Genomic DNA, 22815 nt, shown 5'->3' with positions numbered 1-22815 from the left:
AAAGTTCACATACAATTATTTACACTTAGATAAATTATGACGACAGCTTCATTAGAGTTCAGATAAAGTCCTGCAGCCAAAAGAGTTTGTTGCAAGCTTAACAACAACAAAAAAAACTTGTTTTCTGGAGCTTTTTGAATTTTAGAATCGCAGAGAATCTATTGGGGACCCATATTTCAATTTTCAATCTATTAGCAAGTCCTGTCAGTTCTCTTTCTCAGATCTTTCTTTTGACCTACTGCCACGATTCTAGGTAATAATACACAATAAATGTTACCATGGAAGAAACAGAAGGAAGAGAAATATATTTCCAGATGGTTGACGTGCTGGTGTAGGTATTCAACTGCCACTTGATTCCTCCAGCAATTTCCACCTCTGAAGGCCAACGCCACTTCATGTCAGATCTAAGATGGGATTTATAAATTAGTCCATTTTGGAAGATGACAAATCTACCACTTAAACATGAAGTCAGGGGCACCTGGGTGGCCCAGTGGTTGAGCATCTGCTCAGGACATGACCCCAGGGTCCTGGGTTCGAGTCCCACATCGGGCTCCCTGCAGGGAACCTGCTTCTCCCTCTGCCTGTGTCTCTGCCTCTCTCTCACTCTGTCTCTCTGTCTCTCATGAATAAATAAAATCTTAAATGAATGAATGAATAAAAAATAAATAAATAAATAAATAAATAATAAATTCCTCACTAACAAAGTCTGAGAATTCATAGAAAGAATTCAATAGTAGTAGTTTCCCATAAATAAAGTGACCTGAGTGAAAACATTTTATCCTAAACTATCTTTTTTTTTTTTAATTTACGATAGTCACAGAGAGACAGAGAGAGAGGCAGAGACACAGGCAGATGGAGAAGCAGGCTCCATGCACCGGGAGCCCGACGTGGGATTCGATCCCGGGTCTCCAGGATCACGCCCCGGGCCAAAGGCAGGCGCTAAACCGCTGCGCCACCCAGGGATCCCCTAAACTATCTTAATAGTGTATCTGGAGAAAAAACTAGTATACCCCCAGGGTGGCACGTCAAAGGGGCTCTACGTTCTGAGCTCCACGAGGCTGTTCACTAGCCGTGTAATCTTCACTAAGTAACTTCTTTCCTTATTTGTAAAAGGATAAACAATGCTTTACCTATCTGCTTTACAGAATTAAAGTTATTAGGAGAATAGCACTACATAGAAAATGTTTCATATAAATATGAAAATAAATAGAAAAAAGGAAACAGACTCTGATGGTTCTTGTCTCTAAAAGCTCCTATTAATTCCGTAGCTGTCATTTGACTTATATAAATTTATGTTTTACCTATGTGGTACAGAGTTTAAGAAGTCAAAAAATGCTTAAAGATCCAAAACCAAAAACATTAGTTGCCACTTCCCCTTCCCAAAGGTAGCCACTCTTTCTTTACGGTATTCCCTAAGAAAGTTATTTCTTTGTGGAATACCATGATTCTAAAATTCTATGATTCCATAATTTTTATTCCATCATTCTTTAAAAAAAAGATGCCTATACTATTGTATCTTAATCTATAAGTTTTAGACATTACTGATCTCCTTTAGAAGATTTATCACTCACACCATATGCTTCACATATGAAGTGTGTATTCATTGCATTCATTCAACAAATATCCATTAAATATCTACTAGGGTGCCAGGCATTATTCTTGGTCCTTGAAATATGTAAAACAGATGAAAATACCTGCCTTCGTGGAGCTTATGATATACTGGAAATAATAATTATCTCAAGTGGAAAGGGTTTTTGACTGGAGCGGTATATCCTTCTATTCCAATCCAACTTGGTGCTCTCCAAGCTGGTTGTACAAATGTCCCCCTGGGATTTCCACTGTTGCTATGTTGGGAACTCCCTCCTCCTCTCACTTCCACTGGGTTCTCTTTTTCCTTGAATCGCATATGCTTGCCTCTCTTAGTTCGCTTCCCTTTTTCTTAGAGCACACCCTAGAGGAGCCTCCTGAGCAAAGCTGCACGGTAGGTGATCTTTTTTTTTTTTTTTTTTGGATTTTTTTGAATTTTGAAACTGGTCTATTTAAGTCTTGCATTTGGTTGAGAGCTTGTCTGAGTACAAAATTCTAGACTGGAAATAAATTTCCCTAAGAATTTTTAATAGGGGTTATTATTTAAAGGTCCAAAGTGACACTTATTCCGGATCCATTGTTGGTGTTTCGTTTTCCTCGGTTCTTGACCCTTTAACCTTTTCTGTTCAATCCCTACAATATTAGGATGTTTCGAAGTTCAATTCTGGACCTACCATTATCCTCTTTAGTCTCTACCAAGATCAAGTTATCAAGCTTGGATGGCTTTAACTCCCACGCTTTTTAGCACCAGCTCTAAAATCTAGACCCCAATATCTACCTACCTCTTAGATGTCTCATACACATCCGAAACTAACTTGTCTGTCAAAAGAGAACGTTTGACTCAACTTACCTAGTCAAACTATGTCTCCTTCAATCTTTCCCATCACGAAATGTAACACTACCATCAATGTAGTAGCTCAAACCAAAAACTCAAGCACCATCCCTAACTCTTCTTCCCTCACCTCTAATAGCAAGTGCTATCAACTCTACCTTCAAACCACGTCTCAGACGTATCTGCTTGTCATGATACCACCTCCCCTACTACCATCTCAGACGAGGTGTTTCATTCGGCACACTCCAACACAAAAACGCAGCAGCCTGTACAGCTACTGCAATTTCGAAATATATTCCTGCATTGTATTTGTGAGCTCAACCAGGAACCCATGATAACTCAGCAGATCTATGATTCCTTTTTAAAAACCTACGTGGTATTTGGCCCATACATGTTTCTTGGATGAATTTTGTTGTTTCTATTTTTCTTGGAAATCATCAGTTTATTCCCGATTTTCAAATATGTTGTTGCCAAACTATTTGCTTTGAATTATCTTAGTCTCACCTACATCTGTGGTTTCGTGAGCCCTCTTAATCTTCATTTTGTTTTACTTCTACACTCTCTTTTCTGTTTAGTCAGAGGCCCTTCTTTTATTGGACTTTACAAAGAAGTTTAGCATAGCATTTGTTTTTGTTTGAAATTTTAGCTTTTGTCTTTATACGTTTTGTCCAATATATTTTTTCTTATTTTATATACATTAAGATAAAAACTAAATTCTTATTAATTCTTCATTGATTTCTCTGATGAAATTTTCCTCTGAGTTAGTTTCTGATGGTTTGATAACATTCCTTTGGATTTTCTCTTTGACTAAACAATTATATTTTTAAACTTATAAACAGTTGATTTTCATGGCCAACTTTTTATTGACAAGTCCTAATTTCATTAGGTAGCCTGTAAAATGCTTTAGTTTTTGTCAAGTTTTTCTTTGTGATTGCCCTGAAAAAAATAAACACTCCAGTTTATTATTTATTATGAATTATTCAAACTCCTCTATATCCTTATTATGTTTTCCTTACTACATCTGTCCAATAATGAAACAAGTGGTTTGAAATCACCCATTATAATTGTATTTTTCTCCAGTTCTCCATGTATTTCTAATAATTTTTATCTTATGTATTTAACTTTGTGTATACACAAAATAGTGCCTTCATAAATAGTGTCCTTTATCATTGTATGATAGCCTTCCTTATTCTGTTTAGTGATTTTAAACTTACATTCCACACTGTTTGTTGTTAATATTATCACTTCTTCCTTCCTTTGGTTTCCATTTGCCTGCTTTTTGGAAGGTTTTTTTTTGGCAGAAAATGTAGGGATTCACACAGTGAAGTAACATTGATTACCTTAAGATGCTGAGGAGCTCCAACTGGTGGCTTTATTGTCTTTGTTTAATAATACAAAAATGAGTATTATTCGTTAAACAAAGTCTATATAATAAATAAGGAAAGAACCAAAAGTACAAACACTATGAGAAATGCCAATATTTAAGACATGCTTAGAAAAAGAAGATCCTTCAGATGAATCATGAAGGGATTGTCAGAGGGGTAGGAGAACCATGCAATACATACATAATACCTTATACTTTAACCAAGAATTTCACCTACAAAAACTGGGATAGTATACAACAAGGAAATACTCTACTTCAATTACTGAAGGAAAAAATTCACATATTATAGTTTTGTTAACAAATGATTCCTATAATGAATTTTAAAATGATTATTTTCTATTTGTTATTCTCGTGAGCCTCTACCTCTAATATGTATGCATTACTGGCTGTCCTTTTTAAATTATAAAAACTTACTTTTTGACTGAGGGTTCTCCATGGTTAAAATCTGTTTCATAAAACAAACGAATTTTACATTATTTTTGTATACTTTTTCTAAAATGCTTTTAAATATATATATATACACACACACACACACATACTTGTATAAAATATTAATATAAAAATAGATGCTTGGGATGCCTGGTGGCTCAGTGGTTGAGCGTCTGCCTTGGGCTCAGGGCATGACCCCAGGGTCCTGGGATCCAGTCCCACACCGGGCTCCCCGAAGGGAGCCTGCTTCTTCCTCTGCCTGTGTCTCTGCCTCTATGTCTCTCATGAATAAATAAATAAAATATTTAAAATAAATAAATAAATAAAAATAGAAATAGATGCTTACCTTCTATAAGGCTAATAAGTGATCTGTCCAGATTGTTTGCCACGGTTTTTTCATGTTGCTTTCTGGCTCCAGTAGGTTTGTAGGCTTGTGAAGGTAACATTGGTTATAATATATCGTATAGGGAAAATAATCTGAAAATAAAAGATGGATTAGATGAAAAACTAAACCAAATTTATATCACTACCGTAATGATATATATGTACCTCCCATTACAAACTAACAGCACATCAAGTTCTTAGGTTCATGGGTATTAATAAAGTCATGCAAAATTATCCATTAAATACATTTTAATTGAGCACTTGTTAGACACCATACTAGGTGCTAAAGATACGTCAGTGAAGGAAAAAAAGATAAAAATACCTGCCTTCATGTAGTTTACATTCCATTGGAGACAGATGTTAGATTATGATAAGGGCTGAGGGAAAAATATCAGAGAAAGAGGTATGGTATGTTGGTGGGGGGGTATGTACATTTTAGATAGGACAGGCTCACTGAGAAGAGGACTTTTAAATAAAGGCCTAAAGTATATGAAAGTGAACCATGTGGACCCAGCAGAAGAAACATGAGCAAAGGCCCTCGGGAAGGAATATATTTGAAGACTAGTAAGGAGGCCAATGTGTCTGGAGTCAGAATAATCAAAGAAAGGCAATTGAGGGTCTTGTAAAGAATTGTAAGGACTTTGCATTTTACCCTGAGGCCCCCCATCTTAGGCCAACTTCTCTAAGATGGGGAAGCCATTGGGGGGATTGGAACAGAGGAGAGACACGATCTATCTGACTCATATTTTTATCGGATCCCTCTGTTATGTTAAGAAGGGACTGCAGAGGGCAAGGGAAGAAGCCAAGAGATGATGCTAACTTGGAGTACGGTAGTAGCACTGGAGATAGAAATGCGCAATGTTTAAATATATTTTGAAAGTAAAACCAACAAGTTTGGGGTGGGGTATCAGAAGCTCAACTTCAGACATCCTGAGATGTAGAACCCTATTACATAATTCAAATGAAACCACTGAATAGACACCTGGATACACAATTCTGAAGTCCAAGATTAATGTCTGTAGCTAGCAATACTAATTTGGGAGTCCTTATCACATAAATACTATTTAAAGCCTTGAGTCTGGATGAGGCCATCTAGGAAATGAATAAGTATACATAAAGAAAAGTAATGAAAAATCAGTTAAAAAAAAGTCTAAAAAAGCGCCAAGAGTTACATAAGAAGGAAACCAATAGGCAAACTGAAGAAAGTATAGGAAGGAAGCAGGAGGGATGAACTGAGGGGGCCCAATAAGATGAAGACTGAGTAACTGCCATCAGATCTTGCAACATGGAGGTGACTGGTGACTTTGACAAGAGTCATTTAGTAGTGTGGATGTTAAAAATAGTGCTTATAGTGTAGCTTACGAGGAAACAAGGGAAGTGTTAACACACCTTTCTTACCAACTCTATGAATAAGCAGGCAAAATAATTAATGAAGATAGAGATGATTTGAACAACACAATTAACATCAACCTAAAGGACATACATAGAACACTGCATCCAACAATAAGAGGACATAGTTTTCTAGTGCACATAAAACTTCTACCAAAAAAAAATGACAATATGCTGGGCCATGAGCAAGTGTCAACAAATTCCAAAGGACTGAAAGTATAGAGAAGGTTCTTTGACATAGTGCAAGTAAGCCAGAATTCAGTAGCAAAAAAGATCATTAGAAGATCCCCATGTATCCAACAGACACATGAAAAGATGCTCAGCATCACTGATCATCAGGAAAATACAAATCAAAACTATAATGGGATACCACCTCACACCTGTCAGAATGGCTAAAATCAACAACACACACACACAAAAAAACAACAGATGTTGGCGAGGATGTGGATCAAAAGGAACCCTCTTGCACTGCTGATGGGAACACAAGCTGGTGCTGCCACTCTGGGAAACAGTGTGGAGGGTCCTCAAGAAGTTACAAATAGAACTAGCCTATGATCCAGTAATCGCACCACTGGATATTCACCCCAAAAGTACAAAAACACTAATGCAAATGGATACATGCACCCCTACATTTATAACAGCATCATTGACAGTAGCCAAATTATGGAAACGGTCCCATTGTCCACTGATAGATGAACGGTGAGGAAGGTATGGTCCACATACACAAAGGAATTTTACTCAGCATCAAAAAGAACGAAATGTTGCCCTTTGCAATGACGTGGATGGAGCTAGAGAGTATTACGGTGAACAAAATAAGTCAGAGAAAGACAGATACCATATGATTTCTCTCATAATGTGGAATTTAAGAAACAAAACAAACCATCATAGGGGGGAAAAGAGAGGCAAACCAAGAAACAGGCTCTTAACCTTAGAGAAAACCCTGACAGTTACCAGAGGGGAGGTGGGCGAGGGGTGGGGGAAACAGGTGATGGGGATGCAGGAGGGCACTTGTCCTGAAGAGCACTGAGTAATGTGCAGAATCATTGGATCAATATTTTGCACACTTGGAACTAATATAGCACTGCGTGTTAACTATGCTGGAATTAGAACATGGAACAAAAAGATCCCCATCCCCACATGCTAAAGTGTTTAAATGCACTTCTAAGTAACACATGGATCAAGCCCTGTTCTAAGCACTCTACAAGTATCGATTCATGTATCTCGACAGCAACCTCATGAGGATCGGGAAGCTGAGGCACAGAGGCTCAGTGGTGTGCCCAAAGTCACACCGTCCATGAACGGTAGAGTGAAGTTTGAACCCAAGCACTCTGGATTCAGGGCAGGTATTTTTAAATCAGTGATTTAAGAAAGAAAAAAAGGTTTCAGCTGATCATAGGATCATCAACAGAATTGGTTCAAGTGATGGGGGTGAGGCAACCCGTAGGCCTTTATGACAAGTAGCTTGGATTTCACAATCACATCAGACTGAATCCACAGCTTGTCAAATACTATGATTACTCATCTTGTAATATCTCCCGCAAGCACTCATGATTCCCAAACCACAGGGACTCAGAAGAGTAGTCAGTGTTTTGGACACAAAGCTAATGTGCCACTTTTGCCATAATATCGTTTTACCCTAAGGACTTTTATTCCTCAAAGTTTTGGTCAAACTCACCCGTCGAAAGTGCAGATGGTGGGTCCATTGAGAAGATGTGTACAAAAGAAAAGTAAAGACAAAAAAAAAAAAAGAAAAGTAAAGACATTTAAAATACACACAGTTTAAGTTTTCAAGTTAAATTAAGAACAAACTTTAATTCAAACACATATAAACCGTAAGATAATATAACTCACTATTACATGGATTTGTGTCTAGAGGATCAAGTGACGTCACTGAAACCCAATCACCCATTAAAAAACAGAATATGACTGATTATGAGCTGTCACGTGCCAGTAAATGTATAACAGCCAGCTCTCCGAGGAAAACACATGGCCTGTTTCAAAGTGCTTGTCCATTTCTGGGGTGTAAGTACTTCGATCGAGGCCAACTTCAAGCTGCCAATGTGACATCACCAGGTGCAAATGCAGCACGCTGCTGAGGTACGAGGCAAACTAGTCTTAAGAGGTCACAAAGGATCGCACTTTAAGTGTGTATGTGTTTCTTCGTTAAAGTTATCTTTTAATTAGTGATTATTTGCAAGGACAAAATTCAAAAGTCAGAAAATGGTGTACAGTGAGGACTCTCCCACCCATCCCTTTCCATGAGCCACCAAGTTCTTCTTAGAGGCAGTGCATTTTATTCATCCTTTTGTATATCTTTTTGTATATTCTTCAAGAAATGATTCGAACATACACATTCTCTTTTCGGTTTTTAAAAACAAAGATGGGAGCACACTATACTTGGTTTCACTCCTTGCTTCTTTTCCATTTAACGATCTATCTTGGAGATCATGCCGTGTCAGTACATAAAGGCAAGCCCCTTATTGATAGTCGTTTTGCTATCACAACATTGTAACAGATATCTCTACTCATATATCATTTCACGACCCTGAATATGATCATCGCATAAACTCCCGCAAATGAGATCACTAGGTTGGAGACTGCTTCAGGAAGAGGCAGCCGACACACTTAGGTGTGAAGCAGTGGAAGAACTAAAGACCCTAATCCTGCCCTCGGTCATTACTGACATCATCATATAATCGAGTTATGTTACCTGTAAACCAAGATCCGCTTGCTGAAGTTTTCACAACTGGATTATTCGGGATGGAGGGAATCAATGTATGCTGGAGACTTAAAAGATTACAAGAGAAATTAGATACCCTGGAGGACAATGGAATCACATATATCCTACCCAGCTGAGCCTACATTTCCTTAATTCAACCATTTATCCATCCATCTATTAATATTAAACCATCTCTCCAAGTATATACTAAGTAAACATCTATCCATGATAAATAGAAGAAACAGTCAACAGACTTGTTGTCTAATAGAACATAATAATATAAGGCGGTTATAACCAACGTAACCCAAGGAATGGAATAAATGGATAATACGCGGGCCTTATAGAGATTCTGAATAATACTGAAAAGTAAAAAAAAAAAAAAGAAAGAAAGAAAGAAAATGGAAATAAACCACCATTTTTCCATTCAGAAATAGCTAACATGAACATTTTGAAGTGATATACCCCAAAATTTGTATTATTTAATTTGTATCTCTATATACTCTTATGTAGACGAGCGTGTGCATGTGCATACGTGCATATATATGTGTATACACACGTCCCGAATGTCCCTCAGGACATTTTGTATCTTTTGCATACCGGACATTTTGCATACCGTTTTGTAGATAAATATTAAATAATCATCTACAAGAGTCATTCTCACTGGGGGAGCCTCTAAGAAAAGAAATCAAATTCTTCAAAAGAGGGTTTACTCGAGCCCCAACGTTTGAGAATCAGTCAACATTATAAAAGGTGTTCCCTGGGGAAGCGTATGGCCCCCGTGGAGAGTAGGGGATCCCAGTGAAGAGTAAAAACCTGCACCCCATAGTATCATTGAAGACTGCTGCATAGTGTGTTCCAGCGTGTTCACAGCCCATGATTTACTTAGTCACTTTCTCATTGTTAAAAGGAGGGAAAGTATTCAGAGAGAAGCAAAGTGGGGGAAATTATTTAGAGAGAAGCAAAATGGAGACAACCATCAGCTTACCTGTAAGGAGGCGAACTGTCCTCTTTCTCTTCCAAAGAAGCTAAATGCTGTTTTAGTGCTTCAAGTAAACTGTAGGGTGCCTGAAGATAAAGTCGTTGTGAAAGACATGTTTTCTGAGAGTTCTTAGCAAATCCATACTGTCTGACATCAGATAAAGGTTCTGAACAAAAATCAAGACAGCTACATGGCGAAGTCATTAAAGGTGAACACGGTTGACCTGCACACGAGGGGAGAGGGGGCGGACCCTTGTGCAGTTGCAAATCAACACATAACCTGTGACTCCCCCAGAACTTAGCCCCTGACAGCCTGCTAACGGCTGGAAGCTTTACCAGTGGTGTAAACGGCCTATTGACGCAGCTCTCGTGTGTGATACGCCTTCTGTGCTGTGCTTACACCGACACCCAACTTTGTCTTCACGTTTTGAGTATTCGTCGGCTACACAGTTCATGTCTGAGTTTTTTCAAATTGGCGCCAAGCTCCAAAAAATGTCCCAAAGTATTTATTGAAAATAGTCCACACGGGAGTGGACCTGCACAGCTCAAATCCAGGCCGTTCAAGGGTCAGCTGCAGTTGCTACAAGTCACTACGAAAAGCATCTCAATACCAAGTCAGATTTTTGAACTATGCTTTCCTGTTCTTTTTTTTATTATTATTATTAAAGACCAAAGGCGTGCTAAAACACCTATCTCTTTTGGACTTGACATCCCTCATTATTTTTTTAAGATTTTATCCATTTACTCATGAGACACAGAGAGAGAGAGAGAGGGAGAGAGAGAGAGAGGCAGAGACCCAGGCAGAGGGAGAAGCAGGCTCCACGCAGGAGCCCAATGTGGGACTCGATCCCGGATCCCTAGTATCACGTCCTGGGCCGAAGGCGGCGCTAAACCGCTGAACCACCCAGGGATCCCCGCCCGGGCTGCCCTATTATTTTTGACTGCTTCATGCGTCACCAGGTTTTCTTTCTTTCTCTGTTTCCATGAGCGGAAACCACCTGGTCCTAGGCTTCATGAGCTGGGAAGCTCCAGTCTGCAGGTCTAGGGGAGGAGAAATAGCAAATAATCGCACAGATGAATGTAAAATCAAAGTTGGGAAGAGTATGGTGCAAGCGGGGTACATGGTACTCAGACAGGGGTTAAGCCAGGCAATGGCATCACGTCAGGGAGGTTGGAGAAGCAAGTGGTGCTGAAGAGAGCCACAGGTGGCTGGCGTAGGCCGGCCCTCGGAGAAGCAGCCTAGGAGGGGGAGGAGGAAGGGGAGGAGTGGGGAGGAGGGGGAGGAGGGGAAGGGGGAGGAGGGGAAGGGGAGGAGGAGGGGGAGAAGGATAGGGAGGAGGGGGAGGAGGGGGAGGAGGGGAGGAGGAGGAGGAGGGGAAGAGGAGGGGAAGGGGGAGGAAGAGGGGGAGGAGCGGGGAGGAGGGGGAGGAGGAGAAGAGGGGGAGGAGGAGGGGGAGGAGGAGGAGGAGGTGGGGGACAGCTGCAGGTGGGGGCCCGGCAAGTGCGCAGGAGCGTGTGGAGCCTAGAGAGCCTAGCAGAGTGGGCCCCCCACACCCCGCCCCCTGCAGCCGCAGCGCGGCCCGCAGCGGGGAATGCTGGGCAGCCAGGGATGACCTGCAGGAGCGAGAGGGCCTGATGACGTGTGGATCAGCGTTCGTGGGCGTCGGGGCCACACACCACGGGCGAGTGAGCGGCCGAGGGGATGGAGGGAGGCTGGGGGACACGCGCGACACGACGGGTGCTCTTCGCGGTGGGGATGGCGCAGCAGCTACAGAGGTGCCCGGACACCCAGGCGTGCGAGCAGCCGGAGGAGGCAGTCGGGCACCCCGTGGAGGGGCCCACAGGATGAGCGGCCACGCACAAACCCAGACGTGCGCCCGCTCGGATTCCCCCTCGGGGTCGAGCGTGGGGAGCAGGTCGCGTCCGGGCCAGCGACGCCTCTCGCCCCCTCCGCGCCCCGGGTCCACTCGTGGGCGTCTGTCCCCGCCGAAGGCCACGGGCACCCCGGCAGCGGAAAGGGGGCATGCGCGGCCCAGGGTGACCTCCCACGCTCTGGCACGCAGGACGCGCCACGAGGGGCCCTGGGCCCCGAGGCGATCAGGGCACCGCCGAGGGTCTGCCACAGGGACAGACATCAAGTATGTGACAAAAACACTTACCACGGGGTAACTAAAATAACCAAAGGACACGTATCGGTACATTTGAGCCCCGCCGGCGGCCGAGCCCTGCGTGTCCGAGCTCTTGGCCGCCAACGCGGTGGCCTCTCTCCGGGAGCCGAGATGACGCTGCCCCAGCGCAGCCGCCGCGACAAGCAGGACACGGGCAGGCGCCCCCCAGTGCCAGGGGCCCCAGGAGCCCGCAACCCCGCTGCCGCCAGGAACGAGCCGGGGACGCGTGGGGGTGGGGGCACCTGCTAGGGAGACGCGGGGCTCCGGGCAAGCCTGCACACCCGGCACCCACTGCCGTCGGGGAAAGGCCCAGGGGAGCCCAAGGCCGGCCCACGGCTGTTCCCTCCGTTCCAGGGTGGCCAGGACACCTGAGGCAGCAGCGCCCGGGAGCAGCTGTGCCCACTGCGGCCCACGGCCAGGGCCCGGTGCACACAGAAGCCCTCCGACTTGCGCACGGGCGACTGAGGATGTGCAAGGAACTTGACCAACAAAGAGCGCCGCCTCCCTTCCACAGCCTCCCGGTAACCATCTACTTTCTTCTTCATTCAGGGATACTGGGCACCAGAATGGAGGTAAGACGAGGTGGCCCAATGGGAAGTGTGGACTTCCCCGGGCTCCTCCTGATATTCCCCCGAAGCTCTGACCACAAGCGGAGCAGTGGAGGAGGCCGAGGCCAAGGTGCCAAGTCCAAGTCACCCCCAGCAAAGGAACCCCTCCCATCGCTACCACCGCCAGAAGGAACCAAGGTCAAGGTGAAGAAGAGTCGGGGGCAGGACGGCACTGGGGGACACATGCATCATGCTCCTGTCGGCTTTCTCGGGAACTCAGGAGCGGGGGCTGTATCTCATGCATTATGGCTCCTTCCTCCTGACACGGCTCAAGCACGTGTGTGAATCAACGTGTGTCCATCGACATCCACTGGTTTATGGCACCTTTGGGCAATGAAACCGCATCTTGTCCCCTACTCACCCACACATTCTCACAGTTTCTGAGTCCCGGTTAGGACTTGTCATTCGGGAAGCTGTGCGTTACTTCCTCCAACAGGGGGGCTCACTGTGCACAAGTCCCCTTGTGCTCATGTGTACATGAAGGGACACTTGTGCCATGTATACGTTACGAGACACATTTCTTTAAAGATCTATGACAATACGTCACACAGAAACCCCCTCCTTCTCTGCCACCAAGCCTGACATTTATCTCCATCTGCAACCATCCCATCCTTGCTTCCGCCATCCTCTTACTGTTACATCCATAGTGTTCTGGATACAACATGGTCTCATTCCTGAGGGGACCTCAATCTACTACCCCTTTGCCCCCCTGCATCTTCACCCTCTCTCTTCACCTGACTACGACCTGTGCCAGGCACTGTGAGTCCTTCGCCTTCCTCCAGTCCCAACCAAGGCAGGCCTGACACTCCAAGGTCAGGGTTGGGCTTCTAAGCCCTAACTTACGGGATGGGGAGATCTGGGCAGATGGCCACGAAAGTCCTGAGTCTCTGGCCCATGTGGTGATTTACCTGTAGGCAGAGGCCTAGGGGCAGGAGTGGCGTGGGAGCAGACCCTGCTGGGACATGTTAACTTGTAGGGTGGAGAGCTCTGTATCTTAAAGCACCTCCATTGACCCTCCAGGCAAAATAGTAAATGAAAAACACAATCACCTCCCAGGAGGGGGCGGGTAGAAATTGGTACCAATCTTAAAGATAAAAGGGATGTGAGAGTGATGATGGTCCCCATCATATCTCCATGTAAGTCACCCTTATGGCCCCCAAACCAGTCAGGCCCTGGCGAATGACAACCTACAGCATAAGCAATCTGGTAGTAGTGATCCAATCGTTGCCTCAGTGCCCGGTGCAACGGTTCCTTTGGTAGAGACGGGTTAGTGTAGTCTCAGATACGTGGTATGCGTGAGTGTTCTGCTTTCCATTGCTTCCAAAGGTGGAAATCACAAAGGGCTTGTAGGCATGAGAAGGAAAACAGTATACCTTTACAGTTGTGACCTAGGGCGCGTTACCTCTCCCAACATTTGTCCTAACATGGTCAGAAGAAGTCCAAATCATCTGATATCCCTCACAAAATCACACTGACCCACTTACAACCATGATGTCATGCTGGCTGGATCAGAGGAGCAGAAAGTGGCCAGTACCATGGAAGACCCTGGAAAACTACATGCATTCCAGAGGGTAGGAGATAAACCCTACCAAGATTCAGGGGCCTTCGACTTTGATGACATTTTTAGGGTTCCAATGCCCAGGGGTTCATTGGGAAATAGAAGATAATGTAGTGCATCTCGAGCTGCCAGCATCAAAAAGACAATAGGATCAGACCCATTTTGCAGTTGCCTAAATGAGCCATGGAGAGTGGAAATGAGTTGCGGGAGATCCCAAATATCCTTGTTTCCACTGATCAGTTCTGTCCATTTAAAGAGCAGGGCCTAGTTGTTATACTACGACTCACCATCTAGCACTCCGCAGGGCACGGCCTCTTTTATAAGACCAACAGCTCAAAGACACGTTCAGAAAACCCATGGTTATGTCTGTCCACCTATGTGGATGTGTGGATGTGAATCGTGAGGACATGAAAATACATACGTAAGATTACGGCAGAGGACGGAGTGTCAGATGATGATTCACATAACCAACACGTATACATAAGGCCAAAAAAAAAAAAAACTCATTGAAACACATAGGAGAGATACACTGACCTGCGTAAGATATGGAATGTCATCCTGGTCAATTCCAACTTGCTGAATTCACAGGCGAGGGGGAGGGAACATCACAACAAGGAGTGGCAATAAAGAAAAGTAACTGTGAGACCAATGCGCACACAAAAGAGAAAACACCCCTAGAGCACGAACCCCTTGCTGGGCTACTGCCTAGTTGATCAAGAAAAACATGTCAAGCTGAAGTGTGCCTGGAACACTTCCGCACAGACTCACGGTCATCCTAAGGATGGAACCTATAAAAGACTTGCGAGATATTGAAGCTTTGCTGTTCTGGAAAGAGCTAGGCTGCACTGTGGATATTGCAACAACGCGTTCTAATGCGTCAAGCACTCAGGAGTCAGCTGTTACTCATATTGTTGCTCGCTTGTGAGTCATAGGTTGGGTTTGGTTGTTGTTTGCTTTTATCTGCTTTGGTTTTCAGAAGTTCAACTACTGCTAGGCTAGGCACATCGACCCCACTTGGGTTCTTCTGAGCGTGAGAGCAAATGTGCGGGTCACCTCGTGTGTTTCTTTTTTCAAATGATCACAGACCTGTGCTACCTACTGTCCACTGTGTGCAGAGGCATACATCATATGAACGTGGCCCAGTTTTAGAGGTGTTTCTGGCAGGAGGATGAGCTCGGCAACAGTTGTCTTTATGGCTACAAATCCTTGGACTACCTAATTTGAGTGTATAGTTTTACTGTTTAAAAAATAGCTAAAAATACTGACTGTGTATGTGCAGTGGGGCAGGGGCAGGGTGGGGTGGGGCGGGGCGGGGCGGGGTGGGGCGGGGTGGGGCAGTTATACCAGCTACTCAACTGATAGAAAGAGCAGGAAAGCCTTGAGTAGAAATCGGTTTCCATACCTCTGCAACTTTCAGGAAATGTGCCATTTTGGTTGTTCTTTCAAGGAATTTGAGGTAAATATCCAGACTCTCCTTGCACTGGTTTTTCGTCATACCGAAAAATTTGTCTGGAAATGAAAAAACAAATTTACCATAAAGGAGCCACTATCTCAGCAATTTTCCCGTTTCACTCCATTCCAGTTCCATTTTAGGCTGAATCTGTGTATGATTTCATTTTATTTTTTAAGATTTTACTTATTCATTCATGAGAGAGAGGCAGAGACACGGGCAGAGGGAGAAGCAGGCTCCCTGCGGGGAGCCCGACGTAGGACTCGATCCCAGGACCCCGGGGTCACACCCTGAGCCCAAGGCAGATGCTCAACCGCTGAGCCACCCAGGGGCTCTGAATCCGTGTATGATTTTAACTTGTTCAAAAACAATTAGAGCCTTGATGCAGTTATCCTCTGTCCTTAGCAACAACATTGCTCAATCCATATAATCAACGGGTTTTCATGAAGTTGGTATCACGCTGCTGCTGGGAAGAGGGCGAGAACTTACCAGCACACAGGGATAGTGCAGTTTAGTTTCATTCCTACAACTTCCAGTCTGGAATCTTACTAACATCAAGACCTGAAGCTTCTTGAGGGAAGGGGCTGTGTTTCCTACTTTTGTAACTCGACAAGTGCACTAGGTCCTCACTCACAGCCTCATTGATGAAAAAGAAAAACATACATGAACTTAAAAGGATCATCTATTTTGAATCTAAAACAAACGTGGTCTATGTGAGTCTCAACGTAGAGATAAAAGGCTTTCAGCAGTTTACTGTTTTCAGCAGTGTTTATTCTTCAGCCTACCTAGCAGATTAAGGATCCCCTCGTTATAGGCTGCAAAGAGGCGAAGAGAATCCTTAAAGAGGAGAGTGAAAGCGGCGTGCATCACACCATTCGTTACTTCATCAGGATTTGCCTGGAAATTAATTAAATGAAAGAGCCATCAGTTCCCCCACGATTCCTTCTCCCACCTGCTGCTCAACAACGTCATTTACAGGCTGCGTAGACAGGATTCACAAAGCTCTTACGTTAAAGTTGAGAAGAGCATCAAACTGAATCTGAATCACCAGAAGAGTGTTTAGCAGCTGTTTGGTATCCAGAGTTCTCATCATACCATCCATCCTACAAAAGAGAAAAGAGACTCAGGATGCCTGGAATCAGGCGTTCAAGAAGCCCGGTGACATCAGCATCTTAAAATACGGCTGTGCGTTGGGTCAACTCCACGTCGGGGCTCTCCCGGGGTCAGCGATCGTCGTCGCTCACAAACTAACGGTGTCAACTCACCCTCTCTTGGTTTTGGTGATGTCCAACGTGATCAATCTACATGCGAGGGATTTCTCATTCAGGTAGCGGCTGTATCGTCTGATGAAGGTTGACATGGTGTAGCCTGAAGATGAGATGCTCCATCATTTCCAATCCAACCAGCGGCAACCACTCTCAGCATACGTCCATACACGCACAGACGTATCATACCAGGGTCACCCCGACACCACAACGGTACCTTGGAAGCGCCAGAGCTAGAATGGACCTTACTAATGAGCTGGTCCAATATTCCTCATGCTCTCTGCTAGAGATTATTTTCTATTTCCTCAAAGCCTTGAAACTACCTGGTGATGCAGTGCTGACGGTGACATTCCCGAACAGAGGAAACAGGTGACTGTTATCAGGTTCTTTCACATTTCTCAAATAACGGCTGTGAATTCTGAACATCTCCCGGAAACTCCCCATCCCAGGGTCACCGTCCCTGCCTGGCCCTCCCAGGTGTTAGTTAACCAGGCATGGTTTTCAAAACACAGCTTTCCCCTCCTTGCCACGTGGAGTATTTCCATCAAAGGATCATCTTACCTTCTATGACACTTTTATCCAGGAAGTTGTGTAAAGTGAACAAAGAGTTTCTAGATGCAAGATGTTGGATGAAACGCTGTCAAATGTGCCAAATCATAAAATTAGCTTCTGTCCACAAATAGAGCTGTTTAATGAGTTTATCATTGTCAATGCATATTTAACATCATTCTATCGCATAGCTTTTTCTATCTGTTGCAGTCGATTTTCTTTTACAGTTTCGATATGTTTGTTCCACGGACAAATATTAAGTAGTTTTAAATTCACAATACTAATATCATATCTAAATGTCATTCTGCATCTTACTTCCTCTAGTAGCATTGTTTTTGAGATTGAGCCTCATTGGTATACATCCTATGTAATGTCATTTAGTACTTCGTTATATATACACACCTCTCATTTTAGTTATTTGTTCTGTACTGATGGGAAATCAGGTGATTTCTACTTTTTAATTATTATAAACATGCTACGAGAAATGGGTCTGCTGGGTCACTGGGCTTGGCATTTCCAATTTTATGAAACGTGTCTCAATGCTTTCTTCTCAACACTCATAAACTCCAACAACTATTTACATGTCATCCACAGGGTGTGTGAATTCTCCTTTCCTCAAGGCGTCCCAATTCTTGATACTGCCGTGCATTTCACATTTTGTTTATCTGAGCATCTTCTCAGATGGTCATCAGCCATTCTGGTTTCCTTTTCTATGAATTCTCTGTCTTGTACACTACTCCACCATACTGCCTTTTTCTTAATGAATGTATTCTGAAAATTAATCTTTTTGATGTAATATATATGTTGGAAATATCTTATTCCAACTTTATGGTGTCTTCCTTACTCAAAAGACATAGGCAAGGTGGGCGGGGGGTGGGGAGACTGGGTGACGGACACTTAGGGGGGCACTTGATGGAATGAGCACCGGGTGTTATGCTATATGTTGGCAAATTGACCTCCAATAAAAAATATGCCAAAAAAGAAGACACAGGCATATACTCCTACTTTTTCTTCAATTATTAAAATTTAGTTTTTTGCATTCATGGATGTTTCATTGGTGTGGAATCTATTTTTGTATATTGGGGTAAGATTAAGATCTCATTCTATTTTTTCCAGAGGATGTTATTCTACCAAAATGCTTTGTTTTATTGTATTTAAATTCTAGTTAGTTAACATACAGTGCACCATTGCTTTCAGGAGTAGAATTCAGTGGTCCGTCACCTACATACAATAACCAGTGCTCATCACAACAAGTGCCCTCCTTAATCCCCATCACCCATCAAGCCCATCCCCCACCCTTCAGCACCGTCACTTGGTTCTCTACCGTTAAGAGTCCCTTATGGCTTGCCTCCGTCTCTTTTTTTCCCTTCCCATATGTTCATCTGTTTTGTTTCTTAAATTCCACGTATGAGTGAGATCACGTGGTATTTGTCTTTCTCTGATTGACTTATTTCACTTAGCATAATAGACTCTAGTGCCACCCACGTTGTTGCAAATGGCAAGATTTCATTCTCCAAAAGGCTTTATTTTAGATCCCATATTTTCCCTCACATTTTTGTGCCACTGAGCTCCCATATAAGTACATAGTTCTACTCCCAAGCTCTCCATCATGTTCCATTTATATATATATATATATTCAACTTTTATCAATACCATACTGTATAATTAGTTGCTTTGTAGTACGTCTCAAAACCCAGCCAATTTCTAAATCCTAATTTTTTGATGCAAAGCTTACTGAGACAAAATGTTAAAGTAGAATAAGTAATTTGATACTAAAGAACATTTCAGTTTTGTCAAATACAAAGAGTGTATGCAGGAGAGGTGGACAGGTAATAATGCAATCCACTCTGGCCCCTGGTTTCTCCTGGTAAAGTAAAACAATACATCTTTGAGGGTTTTCTCTCTTTTGTCTAAAGAATCTAAAGAATTGAAAAAAATATCCACTCCATTACCCACTTTATTATCGAGTGGCTCAAACAGTATACCCCAAATAATTATTGCAAAGATATACCCATAAGAATTCAAAAGCCAGCCTTTCAGTACCTACTGCTATTCACTTCCCCCACTTGTCACAAACTAAAAAGATAATGAGCCTTGACAAATCAAGAATATTTCGTAATTGTGTACAGACAGTCCTTTGTACCAAAAGGAAGGACATGATTACCATTGGAATGTAAAGCATGCTCACCTCATTTCCATGCACCATAAGGTGATGTACAGTGACCAGGGCCTTAAACACTACCACCCAGCTTCTGCTCCCAGTTCTCTCAGAAAGAACATCTGCCAAACGTTCAACACTCATATTTGTTCCATTTATGTACTGTATTAGGTCTGAATTAGAGACAGAACAAGCATTAAAAGACTGAGAAATTCTCAAAACCAAAATTGGTAACTTTAACTTAAATACAGATGTAATTGAAAGTCAGAAATGACAAAGGGGGTAATGCAAAACATTTTCTTCCTTACAGGTATCACCATTTGTACGGACACATGTTCCACGATAGTTAATGCCTGTCTACTCTATTGTCCTGAATACTTGATGAGGGTCAGACCTGTGTCCATTTTGGTCACCAGATGCCCTGAGACCCAGCACAATAGCTGGCATACGAGTCATGGTAAATAGTTGTTAAATAAATCAATAGGATTCAAGAAAGGAACACCATGTCATACAGGTAATTAGGTGGCAGGGCTGGTTTTTTAAATCCGATTTGACCATGATACTAACCTTTATGCCCTACTGCCTCTCTCAAGAAAAGTACCATTACATGAAAGGTCAGTCAGGAGCTTTCCTTGTCGTGTCACTCCATGTCTGACCCTTTAGTTTGCATCCCTTAACCTTTTGTTGCTTGTTCTTCTTAATAAAAAAATCTTTTAAGTAAACTCAACCCCCAACATGGTGCTCAATCTCACGACCCCAAGAGTAAAAGTCACCATCTCTACTGAGCCAGCCAGGTGCCCCTATTGCCTTTTCTTTCTGAGTCCGCTTCTGTATAGCCTTACACCTGCTTCACTAAAACACCTTCGCAATTTCCCACTTAGGGTTATGACCATTCATCAGTTTACTTCACACAAACCGTCAATAGGTAACTTTCATGATTTCATTTTTCCACTGGACAACATGCAATGATGCGTTAGCGTTCATCACTTCAAAATCCTCTTTGGTTTTAAAACTGTGTATAAACTATTAGTAGACTTCATCCCTAGGACTCACTAGTCAGCGTGCTTGCGGGTGTGACACCACGATAGCAACTGAAGAGTGAGCTCAACAAACCTGCTGGTGGAGTGATAGGTCGACCTTAATGCAGATCCATTGATTCAAGTATGTCTAATACATGCCAGCGGGGAAGGCTAGGGAGGGTGGGCTTCTTTCATGCTTTTTTGCTCTAAGTCTGCTTCATTCCGCTTTTTGGAAAGTTTCTGCTGTAGGTTTTTTGTTTCTGCTCTCCCATGCTTTCAGCCTTTGGACTGAACCTTTGGGATACTGTGGAACTGGCCCAAGTGCCCTATTTGGGTCCCCACATCTTTCACATGGCTAACTACTGTTCATCTTTCAGGTCTTGAGAAGCCAATTTTTCTTAAAGAATTTATTTATTTATGCATGAGAGAGAGAGAAAGAGAGAGAGAGAGAGAGAGAGGCAGAGACACAGGCAGAGGGAGAAGCCGGCTCCATGCAGGGAGCCCGACGCGGGACTCGATCTCGGGTCTCCAGGATCACACCTTGGGCTGAAGGTGGCGCTAAACCGCTGGGCCACGCAGGAGTCCCCGAGAAGCTAATTTTGGCATGAAATCAAAGGACACTTTTTAAGCAGAAGTCAGTCTTTCGATGAGTTTTGTGTTTTCGTATTTTGCTTAAAAAGTGTAGGGTAGCCTGAGAGTCTATTCTGTCTTTAAGGATAAAAATTCTGGGTAACCCCGGTGGCTCAGCAGTTTGGCGCCGCCTTCAGTCCAGGGCGTGATCCTGGAGGCCCGAGATCGAGTCCCGCGTGGGGCTCCGTACATGGAGCCTGCTGCTCTGTCTGTGTCTCTGTCTCTCTCTATGTCTCTCTCTGTCTGTCTCTCGTAATTAAAAAATAAAAAGTCCACAAAAAAAAAAGAATGAAAAATCTGTTCCGGGCCGCCGTGGTGGTGCAGCGGTTTAGCGCCGCTCGGCCCGGGGCGTGATCCTGGAGCCCTGGGATCGAGTCCCACGTCGGGCTCCCTGCGTGGGGCCTGCTGCTCCCTCTGCTTCTCTCTGGGTGTCTGTGTGTGTCATGAGTAAATAAAATAAAATGTTCTAAACAGAAATCTGAGCCCTGGAACATTCAGAGGAGCAGAAAGCGTTGCCGCGGCCGCCGTAACGCTGTGCACTGAGCGTAGGTCGGGTGGTGCGTGCGGGGCTGCGGCGGACGTTGGGGCGGCTCGTTGTCCAAGCCGTCGTGTGACGTGCCCTGGCCGGTGGCTGTGGGCAGGCCCCGCGGGAGGTGGGGGCTGGGCGGCGCTGCCCACAGGGGGGCACCGCGGCTGCTACTCACTTGCCAGGTGTTTCGGCTCCGGTTCCCGTGGCTCGTCGCTGGTCGCCCCGAGGGCGGCTTTGCTCGCCGACGAGCCCATGAGTGCGTCCCGGCCCGGCAGCACGCGGTCGGGGCTCGCGGTGGCTCGCGGTGGCTCGCGGGCTGCCGCGCCGGGCCGAGTGGGGTCGACGCGGAGGCAGCCGCTGCGGTCCCGACGTGACGCAGGCCGGGCCGGCCCCGCGCGGCCTTCGCTAGGCAACGCGGCCCTCTCGGCGTCTGACGCTCCCTGGCGCATTGTGAGGTGGACTCGGCCGGAAAGATGGCGGCCGCGGGCGTCACGCCTCGGGGCAGCGGCCGCTCACGCTCGAGGCTACGCAGAACCTGCTGGGGCCTCGACACGCAAGGGAGCTCGGCGGCCCTCCGGCTCTCGGGCGATCCACATTCTATGGGGCTGTTTGGTGCCCCAGGACACTGGCGACGTGCGATCGTGGCTGGAGGCTTTGGGTTTTCTATGTAGAGTGTCATGTCGTCGGCGAAGAGGGAGAGTTTGACTTCTTCTTTGCCAATTTGAATGCCTTTAATGTCTTTTTGTTGTCTGATTGCTGAGGCTCGGACTTCTAGTACTGTGTTGAATAGCAGTGGTGAGAGTGGACATCCCTGTCTGGTTCCTGATCTTAGGGGAAAGGCTCCCAGTGCTTCCCCATTGAGAATGATATTTGCTGTGGGCTTTTCGTAGATGGCTTTTAAGATGTCGAGGAAAGTTCCCTCTATCCCTACACTCTGAAGAGTTTTGGTCAGGAATGGATGCTGTATTCTGTCAAATGCTTTCTCTGCATCTAATGAGAGGATCCTATGGTTCTTGGTTTTTCTCTTGCTGATATGATGAATCACATTGATTGTTTTACGAGTGTTGAACCAGCCTTGTGTCCCGGGGATAAATCCTACTTGGTCATGGTGAATAATTTTCTTAATGTGTTGTTGGATCCTATTTTTTTTTAGATTTTTTTATTTATTTACGATAGTCA

General features: G+C 44.3%; 1 protein-coding gene across 1 annotated transcript in view; it reads right to left on the bottom strand.

Moving 5' to 3' along the window:
• Positions 1 to 20016, bottom strand: part of LOC129518155 (phosphatidylinositol-binding clathrin assembly protein-like) — a 34222-nt gene extending 14206 nt beyond the window's left edge. Inside the window, exons 1-13 of the mRNA XM_055338159.1 lie at positions 19971 to 20016; positions 19489 to 19631; positions 17313 to 17388; positions 16752 to 16854; positions 16496 to 16589; positions 16272 to 16383; positions 15439 to 15545; positions 14571 to 14612; positions 9710 to 9789; positions 8716 to 8792; positions 4579 to 4662; positions 4218 to 4248; positions 278 to 404 (exon numbers count right to left, since the gene is read on the bottom strand). Of these exons, the coding sequence (XP_055194134.1) occupies positions 278 to 404; positions 4218 to 4248; positions 4579 to 4662; positions 8716 to 8792; positions 9710 to 9789; positions 14571 to 14612; positions 15439 to 15545; positions 16272 to 16383; positions 16496 to 16589; positions 16752 to 16854; positions 17313 to 17388; positions 19489 to 19631; positions 19971 to 20016 (1122 nt within the window). The remainder of the gene's footprint in view (positions 1 to 277; positions 405 to 4217; positions 4249 to 4578; positions 4663 to 8715; positions 8793 to 9709; positions 9790 to 14570; positions 14613 to 15438; positions 15546 to 16271; positions 16384 to 16495; positions 16590 to 16751; positions 16855 to 17312; positions 17389 to 19488; positions 19632 to 19970) is intronic.
• Positions 20017 to 22815: the final 2799 nt, after the last annotated feature.

This window comes from Nyctereutes procyonoides, unplaced genomic scaffold (assembly GCF_905146905.1).
Source record: "Nyctereutes procyonoides isolate TBG_1078 unplaced genomic scaffold, NYPRO_anot_genome, whole genome shotgun sequence".
In the NCBI taxonomy this organism is placed as follows: domain Eukaryota; kingdom Metazoa; phylum Chordata; class Mammalia; order Carnivora; family Canidae; genus Nyctereutes; species Nyctereutes procyonoides.
Note: the sequence above shows the minus strand (reverse complement) of the source record. Positions and strands in the feature narration are given on the sequence as shown.